The 15,620-nt window shown below is 41.1% G+C and overlaps 1 protein-coding gene across 11 annotated transcripts in view; it reads left to right on the plus strand.

Moving 5' to 3' along the window:
- Positions 1 to 1,011: 1,011 nt before the first annotated feature.
- Positions 1,012 to 15,620, plus strand: part of QKI (QKI, KH domain containing RNA binding) — a 112,577-nt gene continuing 97,968 nt past the window's right edge. For 4 of the 11 annotated variants that reach the window (XR_013984730.1, XR_013984731.1, XR_013984732.1 and 1 more), the window contains exon 1: positions 1,060 to 1,624. Coding sequence is in view for 8 of the 11 variants with exons in the window: in XM_081000730.1 (XP_080856856.1) it covers positions 1,483 to 1,624 (142 nt within the window). In the remaining 3 variants the exon portion in view is untranslated. Of the gene's footprint in view, positions 1,625 to 6,383; positions 6,406 to 15,620 lie in introns of those variants that run through there. The other 7 variants (XM_081000725.1, XM_081000723.1, XM_081000726.1 and 4 more) reach the window with 6 other exon arrangements.

Consider the following 15,620-nt stretch of genomic DNA (forward strand, 5'->3'; position numbering starts at 1 on the left):
CCCCCCCGCCACCGGCACGTGACCGGGCCCCGCCCCAATGTAAGATCGGTGAAGTAACAAGAGTTTCTTTAAGGAGTTTCTAATCTCGTGCGCTCAGACGATTTTTCGTGGAAATTCGGCGGTGGTTGGGGGGGGGGGAGAGGCGCCAGCCGATGGTAACGCGCACGCGCGCCAAAAGCAACAACACCTTAACCCCCCTCCCCTCATATACATGTCGAACGTAAAAGTAGTCTTAAGGCGGCGGCACGAGATTGCTCGTGCGCGCGCGCGCCCCCGTCACACCGAAGCAGGCACATATACAGTATTGCGTTGCGTGTGTGTATATATCCGTGTGCGCAGCGCCGCCGCGTTCTTTTTGGCGCGCGGTAGTTGGAGCTCCCCCCCCCCCGCCGGGTTCCGCTCTGTTCTTCGTCAGGCTCTGAGTAGGGGCGGGGCGGCCTGAGTCCGCCAAGTGGCGCTGCCGCCGCCGCCGCCGCTCGCTGATTAACGGCCGCCCCGCCCCTGCCTCCTTCGCTGCTGCCGCCCCTCCCCCGCGCCCTCCCCTTCCCGCCGCCGCCGTTGCTTGCCTGCTACTGCCGCCGCCAGCGCTGAACTGAAGCGAACTCCGGAGCGAACTGAGGAGGAGAAAGACGAAGGAAGAAGAGGAGGAGGAGGAGGCACCGCGGCGGCGGCGGCGGCAGGACAGAGACTCGCCAGCCACAAGCAAACGGCACCAGCGGGAGGGGAGGGAGGCAGGCGGAGCGGGAGGCGAGGCGGCGGCATCACCACCACCACCACCAGCAGCAGCAGCAGAAGCAGCACCACCGGTGGCCGGGAACAGCCTTACAAGCGGCGGCGGCAGCGGCGGAGAGGACTCCTCGCGAAACAGTAGCCAAGCCCGCCCCCCGTTTGCCTGCCCGCCTCCCTCCCTCCCTTCCCCGCCGCGGAGACAGACCAGGGGGCAGCAGCAGCAGCCGCGCCGAGGAGAAGGAACCGCGGCCAACGTCTGCGTGTGCGGCGGCGGGTGAGAGGAGGCGAAGCGGGCGGCGGCGAGGGAAACACCGGAGACTGCGCCGGCCGCGGGCGCACGGCGCTGTGGGGAAAGGCTTCCCGTGGGAGCGGCGACTGGAAACAGGGAGAAACGGCGGCGGCGGAGGAAGACTAGGGCGCAGCCCTCCGTGGTGGTGGTGGAGGCGGAGGGGTTGGGGGGGTCACCGAGTTTCCCCCTCTTATTTTTTTCCTCCTCTCTCTGTCTCGCCCGGGACCCAGCGGCGTGTGCTTTGGTGGCTTCTTCGTTGACGGCGCCCCCCTTTTCCCCGCTCCCTCGTTTTCCTCCTAACCCCCCCCCCCCGGTTTTAGGGGGGTAAAGGCCTCCTCCCCCCCTCGCGCTTCAAGCCCACATAACACACACCCCGTCTCTTTCCCCGCCTGGCGGGCGCCCAGTGCGGTGGTTGGGCGAGTGCTGGTGCGGGCGCTCGCTCGCTCTCTCCCTGCGCTTGGAATATGGTTGGGGAAATGGAAACCAAGGAGAAGCCCAAGCCGAGCCCCGATTACCTGATGCAGCTGATGAACGACAAGAAGCTCATGAGCAGCCTCCCCAACTTCTGCGGGATATTCAACCACCTCGAGAGGCTGCTGGACGAAGGTAAATGCACCTCCCCACCCCCACCCCCGAAAAATCAAGAGCAACTCTCTCTTTGTAGCCGTAGCTGTGAGGGGAAAACGGTTGTTTCTCTATTGGGCCTCTACACCCTATACGGGATCCCCTTTGCCCTTCCCTCTCCCGTCCCGAAACGGGGGGTAGACTCTCCTCCTTTTCAATGGCGTCTTTCGGCCTTTCCTTCCCCCGTAAACAAAGGGGAGAGAAGCGGGAAGTCCCTTCGCAGAAGTTTCGGCCTTTGGGGACGAGGCGCTCGGGGAGGGAATAAAGTGTGGCTTTGTTGCGTTCCCTCATTTTTTCTGCGTAGCTGCATTTTTAACCGAGGGGGAAACGTCGCCTCACTGAGGGGGGAAAGAAGGGGGGAGGGGAGCGAAAGAGCCCGGGAGGTGGTTTTATTTTGGAAAGGGTGGGAAAAGAGAGTTCTGAGGATTACGGTAAAAAAAAGTACGACGGCGAAGTAGGCCGGGTGGCATGATTCATAGAAGTACTTGTGAACGAGTTTGCAGCCCGAAGAAATGAGGAACGGGGCGATCTTGTTGTCGAGATTTGACTGGGAGGGAGGTGGTGCAAACCCATTGCTGAGACTGGAGGGCTTAGCTCTCTCCTCCCCTGTTGGGTGGTTTCTCCGTCACAAAAAAGGAGTTTGTGCTCCAAATTTGTGAGTAAACAGACCAAACTTTACTAGGCTTTGCCTTGGAAGAGTTTACACTGGAGAATAAGCGACTCGAGTGTCAAGAACAAAACGCCAGTGGCGTTGTTAAATACCCACCGCACGTTCCAGGCCATACACCTAATCCTCCTGTTCCCACTCCCAGGCTGTAAAGTCACTTTTGTGGAATTAAGACCTAAATTTTTACTGTAATCTGTGGTGTAACTCTTAGCACACTTCAAAGTTTTTTTTTGTTTTGTTTAAAAAATCCTAATTGTATGCTTTCAAATGGCTTGAGGATTACACCCAAAGGTTTTGCAAAACAGTGCTCTCTTGTCTTATTTTTTAATCACGTGTTGAATTCACTTGGATCTGAACCTGATTCCCCCCCCCCCAAATCAAAACCCTGTCCTGAGAAATCATGAGTTTTGGCGTCCTATGAATTTTATGGGGGTAGTTTAAAACTTCAGTAGTTAGATATGAAAGATGTTTACATCTAATTTCAGCCATGGTTTTGGGTATTTTATTTTTCCAATTGAGAAAAGTTTATGCAGAGTTTAAAATAGCCTTTGAAGGGTTTGTCTACACTTGAATTGGAAACGATGTTAAGCATTTGTTTGATGTAAATAGTTGTGGGATGTTGATTTACAAACTGGAATTTTATTTCTGACTCTTGTTGGATAACACTACTATAAATGAGACAGACATTGAAAGGATGCTATTTAGAAAGTAGCTTCAGATTGTTAACATTTTTTCAGGAAGATTCCGTAGTATGAAATTAAGATACGAATTTGAGCTGTAGCTTCTAAAGTAACTAAATTGAGCACAGTTATAACAATGGATTGAAAAAGTTACTGAATCATCAGTTTGATCTGGAAAAGGGAGGCACAGCGACTTTGTCACAAGAACAAAAGAGCAGAACATCTCTGGTGTCAAAAGGATATTTCAAGAAGAATATGTGAGGTCACTGAATCTTTTGAGTGTGGTATAACCTTGGAACTTCGGAAGCCTTTGAACTGGCATCTCCCCTCCCCTGTTTTGTGCAAGTGCAAAACAAGATCTGAAAGTTATCTAATTCAACAATCAAGCTGTTTCTTGTCCCTCCCTTATTTTTCTCCCCTCTTCCCCTCCCCATCACTTTCTGGATAGCTCAAGGCAAAAGTTCAGCTGCCCCTTTAATTCTTTCTGCCTTTTCCTGTTTGTGTTGGCTCCTGGGTGGAAGAACTGCAAATGCTGAAAACTTTCTGGAATGTTGAAAAAATGTTCCATGCAAATTAAATGAATGATCTAAATGTTTTAATATTTGAACACTAAGGGGCGCCAGTTCTTTCTTTTTGGAAAAAAAAAGATTGAAGATTTTAAGGCTTTTTATAAACGTTTTTGCCAAAATTGGCAAACTTAAACAGAAAATTTAAGAAGTATGTGAGATGTTGAACTTAAAGCAAGCATATTCACATACTGTGCCTTTAGGTTTTATGATTGTGGTATAATCCCCACCCCCTTCTCAAAATATTGTAGAAAGGTTTGTGCAGTAAATGAAATCTGTGAAGTAATTAAAATTGCTGTTTAGTCGCTTGCTAATCATGAAACAGCTAACATTTTTACTTCTGGATTTCGTAAATTATATTCACATTAACAAAGACTAAGAAAACATTCTGGCAATTTGATAGTTTTGTAGAACAAGAGGCAGAAAGTTTGTTTCCCACCCTCTGTTATTATTGGTATTTGGCGGTTATGTCAAGCTCAAAGAGTGTAAAAGATAGCTAGTAATATTAGGGCTTGGAGCATTCTAATGGAATCTATACGTATTTGTGGAAAACTGCAGATAACGTCTGTATTTTTATAGGTCAGTTGATTGTATGGGTAAATATCAATACCGTCCAAAATATTCTACATTTAATCATGTGTATACCTTTTCATATTCAAAGGTACACAGAGATAAAGCTTCAATAATTGTGTAGATTCTCAAAATCATTGATTTTTGTTTTATTTATAAACAGTAGCAAAGTTACGTAAATCAACTTAATAAATATAAAGCTGCTTTTCTATTGGTTTATGGGAGCCTGTAGGAAGTGGAGGGAAGGGCTTTTCTTAGGTTAGAAGAACCTTTTGTTTCCAGCAATTGTCTGCTGAAAGTATTGCCACAAATTTTAGTCATGTATGCATTTTTTAAAGAAAGGAAAAAGTATCTATTTTTATGTGAATAGCAACTTGTTGAATTCCTTTTGTTTGTCTCCCCTTGTGTTATGAGTACACGGGGATTAAATATTTAATAAAGATGATGCTGAGCAAGCCAAATATCACGCTTCAACTGGAGATCGGCAAAGATATGTTCAGAGTTCATTTATGTGAGATTATTACTAGAAGCCCATATCCAGGTAGGATGAAGTTTCATTGACATCTATGTTCATTTTTTTTTTTTTAAAAACCAAACAAATCTAAAATGAGTACAGAATGGCACTGTCACAGAAGCAAGATGTTTAACCTTCGCATCATGACTAATGCTACTGCCGCATAATGTATATATCTTCTTTCTTTGGCGATCACTTGTAGCTGAGTAAGATTGTCTTCCATGAATATGGTCTTAACAAGTGTGTCCGTAGGTGATTGTGGAGGCCAATTCTGGATCCACACAACCTTCCACAGTGGAGACATAGGTTTCTGAACAGAAATTGGAGCCAAACTTGGTATGCTTTTGGTTCTGAGTATTCAGTATAAAAATAGCCATTTGAATTGTATTTTTTAAAACCAATTACAAATATTAGATTGAATCCCAAGTAATTATGGAGTCTACTCTGATGTAAACACCATTCAATTTAAGGGGGCTTACTTCTAGGTAAGCTGGAATAAGATTGCAGCCTTCGTTTAACCTGAAAACAATAGGATGTTTAAGCCATGATGAGGTTAACATGGATCCCATTGATTCAGTGAGACCCATGTTGAACTAATAGGCTGCAATCCTGTGCACATTTATCTGGGAGTAAGCTTCACTTAGCAAACTAGTGCTTGCTTCTGAGAAAATATGCAAAGGATTGCACTGAGTCTGGATCCATCCCACTACATAAAAGCTATTCAATTTATAAAGCAATTGTGTGTGTATTTATTTATTTAAAGCGTGCTCTTTGTGTGTGTGTGTGTGTGTGTGTGTGTGTGTGTCAACAAAATTCTATGCGTTAAGCATGTCTACTAAGAAGTAATTTCCATTGAACTCAATGGAGCTTGCCACCAAGCAAGCTTTAGTAAGCTTATTTTAACCTTAAATGATTTTGTTAAATTGATGGTGAAGTATGTGCTCAGTCTCTTACATATACAGTATTCTTTGAACTTTGTTCTGTAGGATTTTTGTTTTCATTTTTTGTATGCAATATTTTCTGTAGAAACTTCAACTGAATTGGAAGATTAAATTACAGCTTTAATAAATTAGGAGTACAATTCAAATATATAAATAAAGGCAAGAGATAAAGCCCCCCATCCTGCAAAACAGAATTTAAAATTATGATTGGAATTTTCCTATTCACAGACTTAACCTAATATGTATTTGCTCCTGTTCATTTGGGATCAGTGAGGCAGATACTGTACAGCTCTGGCCTTGACTCTTCTGGAACCCTTTGTGGGTATTTTCCACCAATATTTCTAGTGGCGGGGAGGACTTTTGGCATTGTTTTCAAGCGGAAACATATATATTCTCTGTCAGAACTGGACATTCAGGAGAATTTTTTCTGAAAAGATCAGTGGTCTGGAAGTAGCCCCAAAATTTTCTATAACCTTGGCATAGCAACGTGTATGTCTTTTGTAAAAAATGTTCAAAAGCTTCAGTGGAGACAAACATGGAAATAAACAGTAGCAGCCTTCTCAGATAGATTATCTCAAACTTTGATAGTGTGTATACTTGGTGCATGTGTATTTTACAAAAGTCTCTGCCCTTCCTCCCCCTGGCATGTTTGGCAGCCTTTCTGATCCCTCTTACTCATGCAGAAGGTCGGGTCTGCAGCTGGTGTTCTGTCAACAAGTGTTCTTGAAGAAACCGTAAAGAACTTTGAATACCTCTCTTCTTGATATCTCCCAGTTCACATCCCGTCTTCAACAGAAGTTTAAAAAAGAATACAGTGAATGAGAGGTATGAAGCCTCTTTAAGTGTATAGTGTCCAACAATTTTGTCCTGTTATGTGCTTGTAGAGCGGAAATTTTCCTCCACTGTGTGCCCCGACAAATCTGTTCTGGCAGTTTTTCTAACTCTTCAGAGCAGATTTGGTGGTGCTTGGGCTATGTGTATAGAGAGAAGTTCAACTGCACAAGCAGACTTGGGATAACTTGGTTGAATACAACCTTATCTAGGCTGAGTTCAGATTTTGAACCACTATAAGGAGCAAAACCAGACAAAAACAAAATAAAAGAATTATGTACCAGTTTGTTAAATACTGTTAACTGGATTCTTAAAGTGGCAGAAGACCCTTACAAAACTCTGGTGTTTCATTTGGCATAACTCATTTTAGTCACTTTCTGTTATAGGAAAGTGAGATTGAGTACCAGTTTTGTTTTGAGGGGAGGAAGCTGATAGGCAATCAAGCTTCCAAACACTTCCAGATATTTTTACAATTTTATAATGACACACTGTGCTCGTGGGTGCCAGTGTGCCTGCCAGTCCCTCTTAAAGCTCCTGTGAAATAGCCCATCAAAAATCTTTAACACATGAGAGATTGTTTGCCTTCCTGCTTCAGTCCTGTTTCTACTGGAAGCGGGTTCTGTATTGAACATGTATCCTAAAATATTTCTATGTTTCAATTGAAAGCCAGGCCTGGACACCCATGCTTTTTGTGTTCTGAACATAGGAGAGGTGCAAAGAGCTCTGTCAGTGCAGCAATGGATAAGAAAAGTGCCATTTCTGTTGATGGGAGGGTGGACATGCCTACACTTTTTGTGACTCTCTCATTTTCTTTGAAGGTGGCAGCCATTTTGTGCTATACCACGCCCCTATAGCAACCATTTTGTGACTGGTGTCCACAGCACTTACTCAAAATTCCAAATGGTGCCCCCTGGCCCAGAGAGGTTAGTGGCCTATTAGCTACAAGCTATAGGCAGCCATTTTTACTGCTCCAAAAATAACCAGTGCTAGCCCATTTGTAATTAAAAATTTTAAAAAACTTAAAATGTTTTATAATTACAAATGTTTTCATATATTTTGGGACGGAACAAAATACAACAACATTGTTTACATTTTTTCAAACTTATCTAGATCTGTCTTGTTCTATATTACATTTGTCAAATTTACCTAGATCTGACATGTACATTACTGAATCTTTCCTGCATTTACAGTATTTCTCTTTATTACATTCTGTTTAAAGAAATGTGTGGGATTTAAATAGGATGTAAGAGTTGTGTTTGAAAGTTAGACTTGCTTCTCTTGTTACCAGTGTTATACATTATAAATTCAGGCTGCTTGATGTATAGAGTAATTTGCCAGATACAGGCAAACATTCTATGAGGCATACATGTTATTTTTTTATTTTTGTACTTACCTGTTCTTAAACAATATTCACAGAGTGGTTATGCTTTTCCTAAAGGGCTTATCCTTTGCTAATGCTTTTCCTAAATTGAGAAGAAATACCGTATTTTTTGCTCTATAAGACTCACTTTTTCCCTCCTAAAAAGTAAGGGGAAATGTGTGTGCGTCTTATGGAGCGAATGCAGGCTGCGCAGCTATCACAGAAGCCAGAACAGCAAGAGGGATTGCTGCTTTCACTGCACAGCAATCCCTCTTGCTGTTCTGGCTTCTGAGATTCAGAATATTTTTTTCTTGTTTTCCTCCTCCAAAAACTAGGTGCGTCTTGTGGTCTGGTGCGTCTTATAGAGCGAAAAATACGGTATTTGATATGATTGTTAAATGGAAGAAACACCCTTTATCTAGAGAAGTGTGATTACATTAATGAAGAATTTTGTACGTGCATGTTACAGTTAAATGACTATACTAGAATTCTGATGCAAAATTTTAATGTGGCTAGTATTTTAAATGCTCTCATTATTCAAACAATAGGATGTAAGAGTTGTGTTTGAAAGTTAGACTTGCAATTAACTGTGTGGCTTTGTTCAGCTTTTCTGTTTTTAAAGTGGTTTATAAATATGTAATTGAAAATTATTAAAATACAGAATTGTATTTCAAATTTCATGTCAGTATGCTTTTCTTTCAAATAAGAAAATTTTATATTTGCATACTAGTTATCATTCTGTGACCAGCATAGCGGCTGTATCATTAAGAAAGCATGAAATTTGATATTTGGTAACTCAGTCAGGCCCATTATATTCTAACCTGCTTGGTCATCCTGACACCTTATTGTGATTGGAATATGTTTCTTCCTTAAAACTCATGCATTTGCTGTTTTTCTGAAATAATATAAAGTCCCTTTAGGTTGACAACTTTTCATTGAGACTTTACATGTGGTACCCTTTTTGAAATTTGTTTATACTTCAGTGATACAAATCTGGAATATGATTGTAATTTTCAAAATTAAGTTGAAAGACATGGCTTTGAACTACTTCATTAAGTCCAATTTGTATGTTGGATGTACTGCTAGAGTCAGAAATACAATAGTTCTGTGTTTTGTGGTAAGAGAGGCTATTGGTGATGAATCTAACTCACTACATTAGTTGTATTGAAGCAGGAAGCTGATAATTTAAAACTCCTTGCTTTGATGAAGTTATGAAAAGAAACACTGACACAGGCAAGCAAATAAAAGGTGCAATCAAACATACAAAATTGTTTTTATTTATAGTGTAGAATGGCTATAGGACATTGCCATTAAAATAAAATGCATGAAGTATTGCTTATTTTTTTTGGGGGGGGGGTGGCAGTTTAGAGGGTATAGTCAGATTTGTAAACATCATACTTCATACTTTAAATCTCAGCTTCCCTTACCCAAATATTCAAATTCTGAGGGTGAAAGATGCAAACTTCTGTTTCAGTTTACTTGCCTGTTCTAGATCGTCCATTAATTTTCATGTTCTATATGTGCAAGTGGTAACAAAATGCTAAATTTGTTTGCAGTATAGAAGGCCTTCAAAATTTTCTTGAGTAATTTTTATGTTTGCTGCTTCCAACACATACATTAATTTTGTTTGTCTTGTTGAAATATCAAATATAGTTCTATTTTGTAGAATATGTGTAAAAATATATGATGTCATTACAGCTGCTTCTAGCTTGTGTAGAAGGCTTAAAGGCCTTAAAACTTGAAATGTTGCACCTCCCAGTTTGATGTCACAGTGTTTGGTTGTTGAGTGAAAAAGAGTCATTTTTTCAAGAGCTTTCATAGGTTAAGCGTATTGTCGCTCTGATGCGTGAGGTGGAAGTGGTTGGAGTATAACAGTGAAGGAACAGCTGAAGAAACAGTGCTGGTAACAATAACAATAAGCCTCTTCTTTCATGTACTGCAGGCTTTTGACTGGGATTGAAAGAACTACAGTGGACTCTCTGGGTATGAACTTAATTCGTTCCGGGGGTCCGTACGTACCCCAAAAAGTCTGCACCTAGAGGTGCCGCTTCTGCGCATGTGTGCGGGGCAAAACCCGGAAGTATACACTTCCAGGTTTGCCACGTTCACAAACCGAAAGTTACGTTACCCGAAGGAAACATAACCCGAGGGTCCACTGTACTAAACTGTATGGCGACATAGGCTTTTTTGATTTTTTTTTGAATGACAGTCTACCGTGCAGCACATAGCAGACTACTTTTAAAAAGTTGAGTGTACAGTATTGGGAATGAAGCAAATAGCCCAGCCATTTAGTTCTTAGTTGTGTTGCTTTCAATGCAGAAATGGGAAATAAAAAATACCAGACAATGCAGGATTAGGTGCAAGTGGTATGACAATATGTAACAGTTACTTGTATTAATGTATAATTGTTACAACAGACACATAATTGTGGACTTCAAGTAGAATCTGAAAGATGTAGCCGATTCTTTGAAACTTCTGGTGTTGAGAAAGTTAATCTGAATGTCTGTGCAATGATGCATTTGCTTATAGGTCAACTGCTGCAAGTAGAATCTTACCTCAGTACTTCAGCATTCAGAGTCAGGGGCACTGTTTCAGGGTCTGGGGAGAGGGCAGAAAGATTGTGCATGCTGACTTTGATTAAGAGTGCACTTCTATGTTTGACATTAAGGTGCTCATCTGCTTCGAAGGATTGCTTCCACACTAACCCTTTTTTCTTTAATTTCCATATCTAGTTAAGTCCAGACAGTGTTTTCAAATAACTGCAGTCCACCCTGTGTGTGTGTTCACAACTATTTTGTGGCGATTGGTAAAAAAAATACTGTGGCATTGTCAGCCTGTTCAGTGTTAATAGGTAAGGTACTATTGATTTGCTCTCTTGATTTTAGGCACTTCTTTCTGTGATGTTGCCTACTTTTTCTGTCATGGCGATAATAATACTCACTATAGATAATAGTTATTGTGCCGCAGTATGAACTAATCTTCTCAGTGAGCCTTCTGTTACCCCAGAAGTGGTTTGAGTCAGTTTGGAGGTTCCTATTGTGTAATATAGATAGGTTTATTTTGTTCTGGTATGCACTCTTTGCTTATTAACTCTGATGTTAAGCAGTAGACGTACTTAAAATATGATGGCTAAAATCATATTATATAAAGTTGTGAACAGGTTGGAACCAGTTTACTTGAGGGACTGCATTGCCCCATATTCCTGCCTTATCATTGGGTTTAGCCAGAAAGTCACTTTTAACGATACCACATGATGTTCATCTTGTTTCTATATGACACAGGTGTCTGTGTCTAGGATGCGGAACTCCTTTCTTACTATTATTAAGCAAGCCCCATTGGTACTTTAAGAATCTTCTATTTACACAGCATATTCTGATGAATACAACAGTTGGTTATTGTGTATCACTGTCCCATTGTTGGTAAAATATTTCTATGCAAGTGTTATGTTCACTACCTAGATGCTTTGTTTATTCTATAAAAGCCACTGAACTCAGTGAAACATTTAGGCAAAACATGCACACAGGATGGTGCTGCTAACTTAATAAATGAGGATTATTGCCTTGGATGCTAAAGGCTATACTATGGTTGTGAATGACATCCAAGTTTGGAGTAATCCTTTTGGAGTATTTCAGTTTGATTATACAAGTCTTGGTAATGAGCTAAAATTGGGGCTTGCCACTGAAACATCCCCTTATCCAGGGGACATGTTGCATATTACTCTGACTGTGTCAAAAGCCCAGGCAGGTTTAGGGTGACCCTCTTGCCCTTGCAGGTTTCAAGTTTAGTTTCAAGGATATGGAGAGGTGTGTTACTTCAGTTATGCTGAACCAACACAAAGGGTTGAGTAATAAGGGGACTGTTGTAAGAACAGCTGTGGCTGCTACTGGTCCCCCCCCCCTTGTAACTGAGGGCTTTACAGGAGTCACTGAACACTGCAGCAGTTTGTTCTGTTCTGGTACTTGTTGCTTTCAACGTGACAGGGGCAGATGCAGCTGACCTTGCTGGTTCCAGTATTGGTTGAGAGTTCTCTAGTGCAGGGATGTCCAACCAGTAGATTGTGATCTACTGGTAGATCCCCAGCTGATCCTGGTAGATCGCGGGATCCTTATTGTGTACAAAAAGTTGTGGGGAAAAAGCCCAACAACTCTGGTCACTTCCCTCCTAAAAGAGCTCAAAAACTCTGGGCAGTCCACCCACCCCACGCACGCTCGTCCTTCCTCCAATGACAATGGGTAGATCACTGCCAGTTTTTTTATACTGGGAGTAGATCACAGTCTCTTGGGAGTTGGACATGCCTGCTCTAGTGTATCATTTTATTAAGCTGTGTGAAATAGATGTTTGGTGCAACATTTCCAAAATATATCAAAAGGCTATATCCAAAATATGCAATAAGTTGTGATAGATTCTTTGCGGTGTCAGTGTTAAATAAACCATTTAGTGCAGTCAGGATTTGTTTAACCTAGGCTGTTGAATGTAAGATTCAGGGGCTTACGCAGTCCTCTTCTTTAGGTCTCCACAGTTTCACTCCATTACTAAAGCATTCCATAGAGCATGGTCATTTTTAGAGCCTAGAAGGCTGAGCTACCAGTAACAGTTACATGTCACAACATAAGCATCTCTTCCATTCCACTTGATAGCTCTGTAGCTATAGGGGCATGTGGAATTGACAGTTTGTTAAGGAAAATATGTGGATGAGTGACTATGGTTCAGTGGAAAAGCATAATTAATAAAAGGAGGGTAAGGCATTTGTTTGTGAAAGGATTTTGGAGGGCAAGCAAGGGGCATGTATGAAGGGACCTTGAATGGAATTTGAAACTTTAGGGTACCTAGATATGAAGTTGTTGCTTCAGTACAGGGGAGGGCAGATTGAGGTCTGTGGGGTCTATTTCTTTTTTACTATTTGAACCCTGACAATCCAGTCTTTAGAGCTAGGCACACAATAGTAATAATGGGGGCAGAGCAAAATGGGCAGGTGGTCAGTTCATTTACCAGCTGAAACCCATGGACTGTTAACACAAGACATGTGTTAACATGGCAAATATTTTATATATAACAGTTAAACTGTTGGCAGTTAAAAAGTTGCAGTTGCCAATCTGCAGAAGGCCTCCCCTTAAATACTTATCTATCTGATCACTGTAGTAGAAAGTTGCTAGAGACCAACGTTGGTTTTGATGGATAAGGATAGATCCTTGGTTATATGTTAGATAGCCAGTATCTAGGCTTTGTCAAATCTGCTGCCTAGGGTAATTACAGTGGTACCTTGGGTTACATACGTTTCAGGTTACAGACTCCGCTAACCCAGAAATATTACCTTGGGTTAAGAACTTTGCTTCAGGATGAGAACAGAAATCGTGCAGCGGCAGCAGGAGGCCCCATTAGCTAAAGTGGTGCTTCAGGTTAAGAACAGTTTCAGGTTAAGAACAGACCTCCAGAATGAATTAAGTTCTTAACCCGAGGTACCGCTGTATATAGTGACAGACTTTTTCTGCTCTGGCTAGTGAATGCAAGTGATAACAGGGCCCTTAAGCTTTTACTGTTGTAATAGTTATGATACCTTTTCAATTGGAGCTGGAAGGCAACAAAGCAAGTCATAGAATAATGCTTGTTTAGTTACCTATACTAATTAGTTGAAGGAAAGAAGGATTCCAGCTTAAAAAGAAAACAGAAGGAATAGAGGGTGGAACATGATCCTCTGTACGTTTGCAACCTTTTTAAGTCACTCAGTTCTACTTAGTTTTGCTGCAAAGGATTAAAAGTCAGTATTTTAAATTTTATTTATTTAACAGATTTTTACACCACTTAATTGCCAGAAACCATTGAAGTGGTGTACGAGATAGAAGTAAGAAACACACAATACAGTTTCAAAAAGCAATAAAACCATTTGCACAAAACAATAAAACTATACAAGAAAAACAAATCTGCAACATATCTGCAAATATGAGAGCTGCACCCCATAGTCGCCTTTGACTGGACTTAACTGTCCAGGCATCCTGTACCTTTAACTTTCCATATGGTGTCCACAGGATGCCCCAGTCAACAACCCAGCTGCTGCATTCTTTAGCAGATGCAGTTTCCAGGTTAAGCTCTAGGGAGGCCCCACATAGAAATAAAAGAGTGAGAGAAACAGTTATGCAGAAGCTGGAAGCATCTTTTCTTTAGGGCTCTTACTTTGCACTAATAGTTTAAATGATAAACACTCCTTTATAATATAGTTTGCATTACTTACTAAAGCTAAAGGTTTCATTTCAGCTTGTTGAAGAGTTAATCAGTTGCCCAGTGTGTTCTGTAAGTTGAACATATGCTTGTTTACTCAGAAGCAAGTTCTATTGGGTTCAGTCAAGCTTACTGCCAAGTAAATATGTAATAGAATTGCAGTCTTAGAATCAAAGTTGGAACAAAAGCGGATTTTTAACAAATAGAAATATAACAGATTTATCTTGTCTATTCCCCTTTTAAGCAGATAACTTTCGTCATACTCCCCCCCCCCCGCCATCTTTTGTGGCCTAGGGAAGTGTTAACAGAGTCTTTGTATGCTGCCAAATTTTGGATTTTATTACTAATTCACTTTTTTTTTTACATTGCCTTTGAATCTTTGAATGGCTTTAAAATATTGTAAACTTACAGGCATTAAAGCAAAGTTGTATCTTCTTGTGTTCGCACAGTTTGTTAGGGAGGCTATTGAAGGAGGTAGCAAATCACATTGTTCTCTCATCTCTGTAGGATACCAGTGGTTTATTATGATTAATTTCATTTCTAGACCTCTTTATATTTTTAAGAAAAAATCTCAAAGCAGTTTAAAATGCATTGAAACATCAAATAAAACAATCCAGAATAAAACATTACTGAAGAAAGTATACATTCAAAGCAACATAATTAACAGGAAACAAAAATATTACCTTGAAGACTTCAAAACAAAACATTATAAAGGAGGTCAATTACACAAATCTTTTCAGAAAGTTATGGGGTATATAGTATCTAATGTATTATTTAACAATGTAAGTATCATCAGGTTGTGTATGGTTAGTATCCAGGGCTTTGTTAGTGCATCATCCAACCACATAATGATATCATGTACTCTTTGGCCAACAGAAAGCCAGCTCTGCTACTTTGGTTATTCAACTTCAGATACTTTTAATATCTGCAACTCAAAATTTTGAAGATATGCCTCCCACCCCTCCAAGTATGTTAGTACAGTTGTACCTCGTGTTGCGTCTGCTTCATGTTGTGTCTTTTCGCGTTACGCAGCAACACGGAAGTACCGGAACAGGTTACTTCTTGGTCTCGCCACGCGCATGCACAGAAGCTCTAAATCACACTTCGCACATGCGCAGAAGCGCCAAATTGTGCCTGCGCAGATGCAGCACTTCCAGTTGTGGGCATTTCATGTTATGGACGGACCTCCGGAATGGATCCCGTCCGTAACACGAGGTACCACTGTAAATGAAACCAACTCAGTGCCCTTCCTCTTTCTAAAACCAGCAGTTATTTCTGAAGTTGCTGTCCCCAGTATAATTTACAGGACTGTAAACTAATTCTTTCCTTGTAAAAAAGATAGTTAACATGTGTTTACATCTTTTAAATTCTCAAAGAACGTTCCTTGTTATAGTATGAAGGAGGAGGGAGTTTCTTCTTAGTGATTTAATACACAGAAGCTACCACTATTTGAGTGAAAATATTACAGCTTTCCAAAAATTATAAAAGTTTAAAATAAGTCTACAGACTACTAGAATTACAATGGTTTCAAAATGAGTTCATCAGTATTATAAATAGCTGAATGACACAATTGGATACAACCCAGTGTGTTTAACCTTGTTGACAGTAAGGCTTTCGTCAGGAGAATAGAGAGAGA

The sequence above is a fragment of the Podarcis pityusensis genome, assembly GCF_964106645.2.
Source record: "Podarcis pityusensis genome assembly, chromosome: 3".
In the NCBI taxonomy this organism is placed as follows: Eukaryota; Metazoa; Chordata; class Lepidosauria; order Squamata; family Lacertidae; genus Podarcis; species Podarcis pityusensis.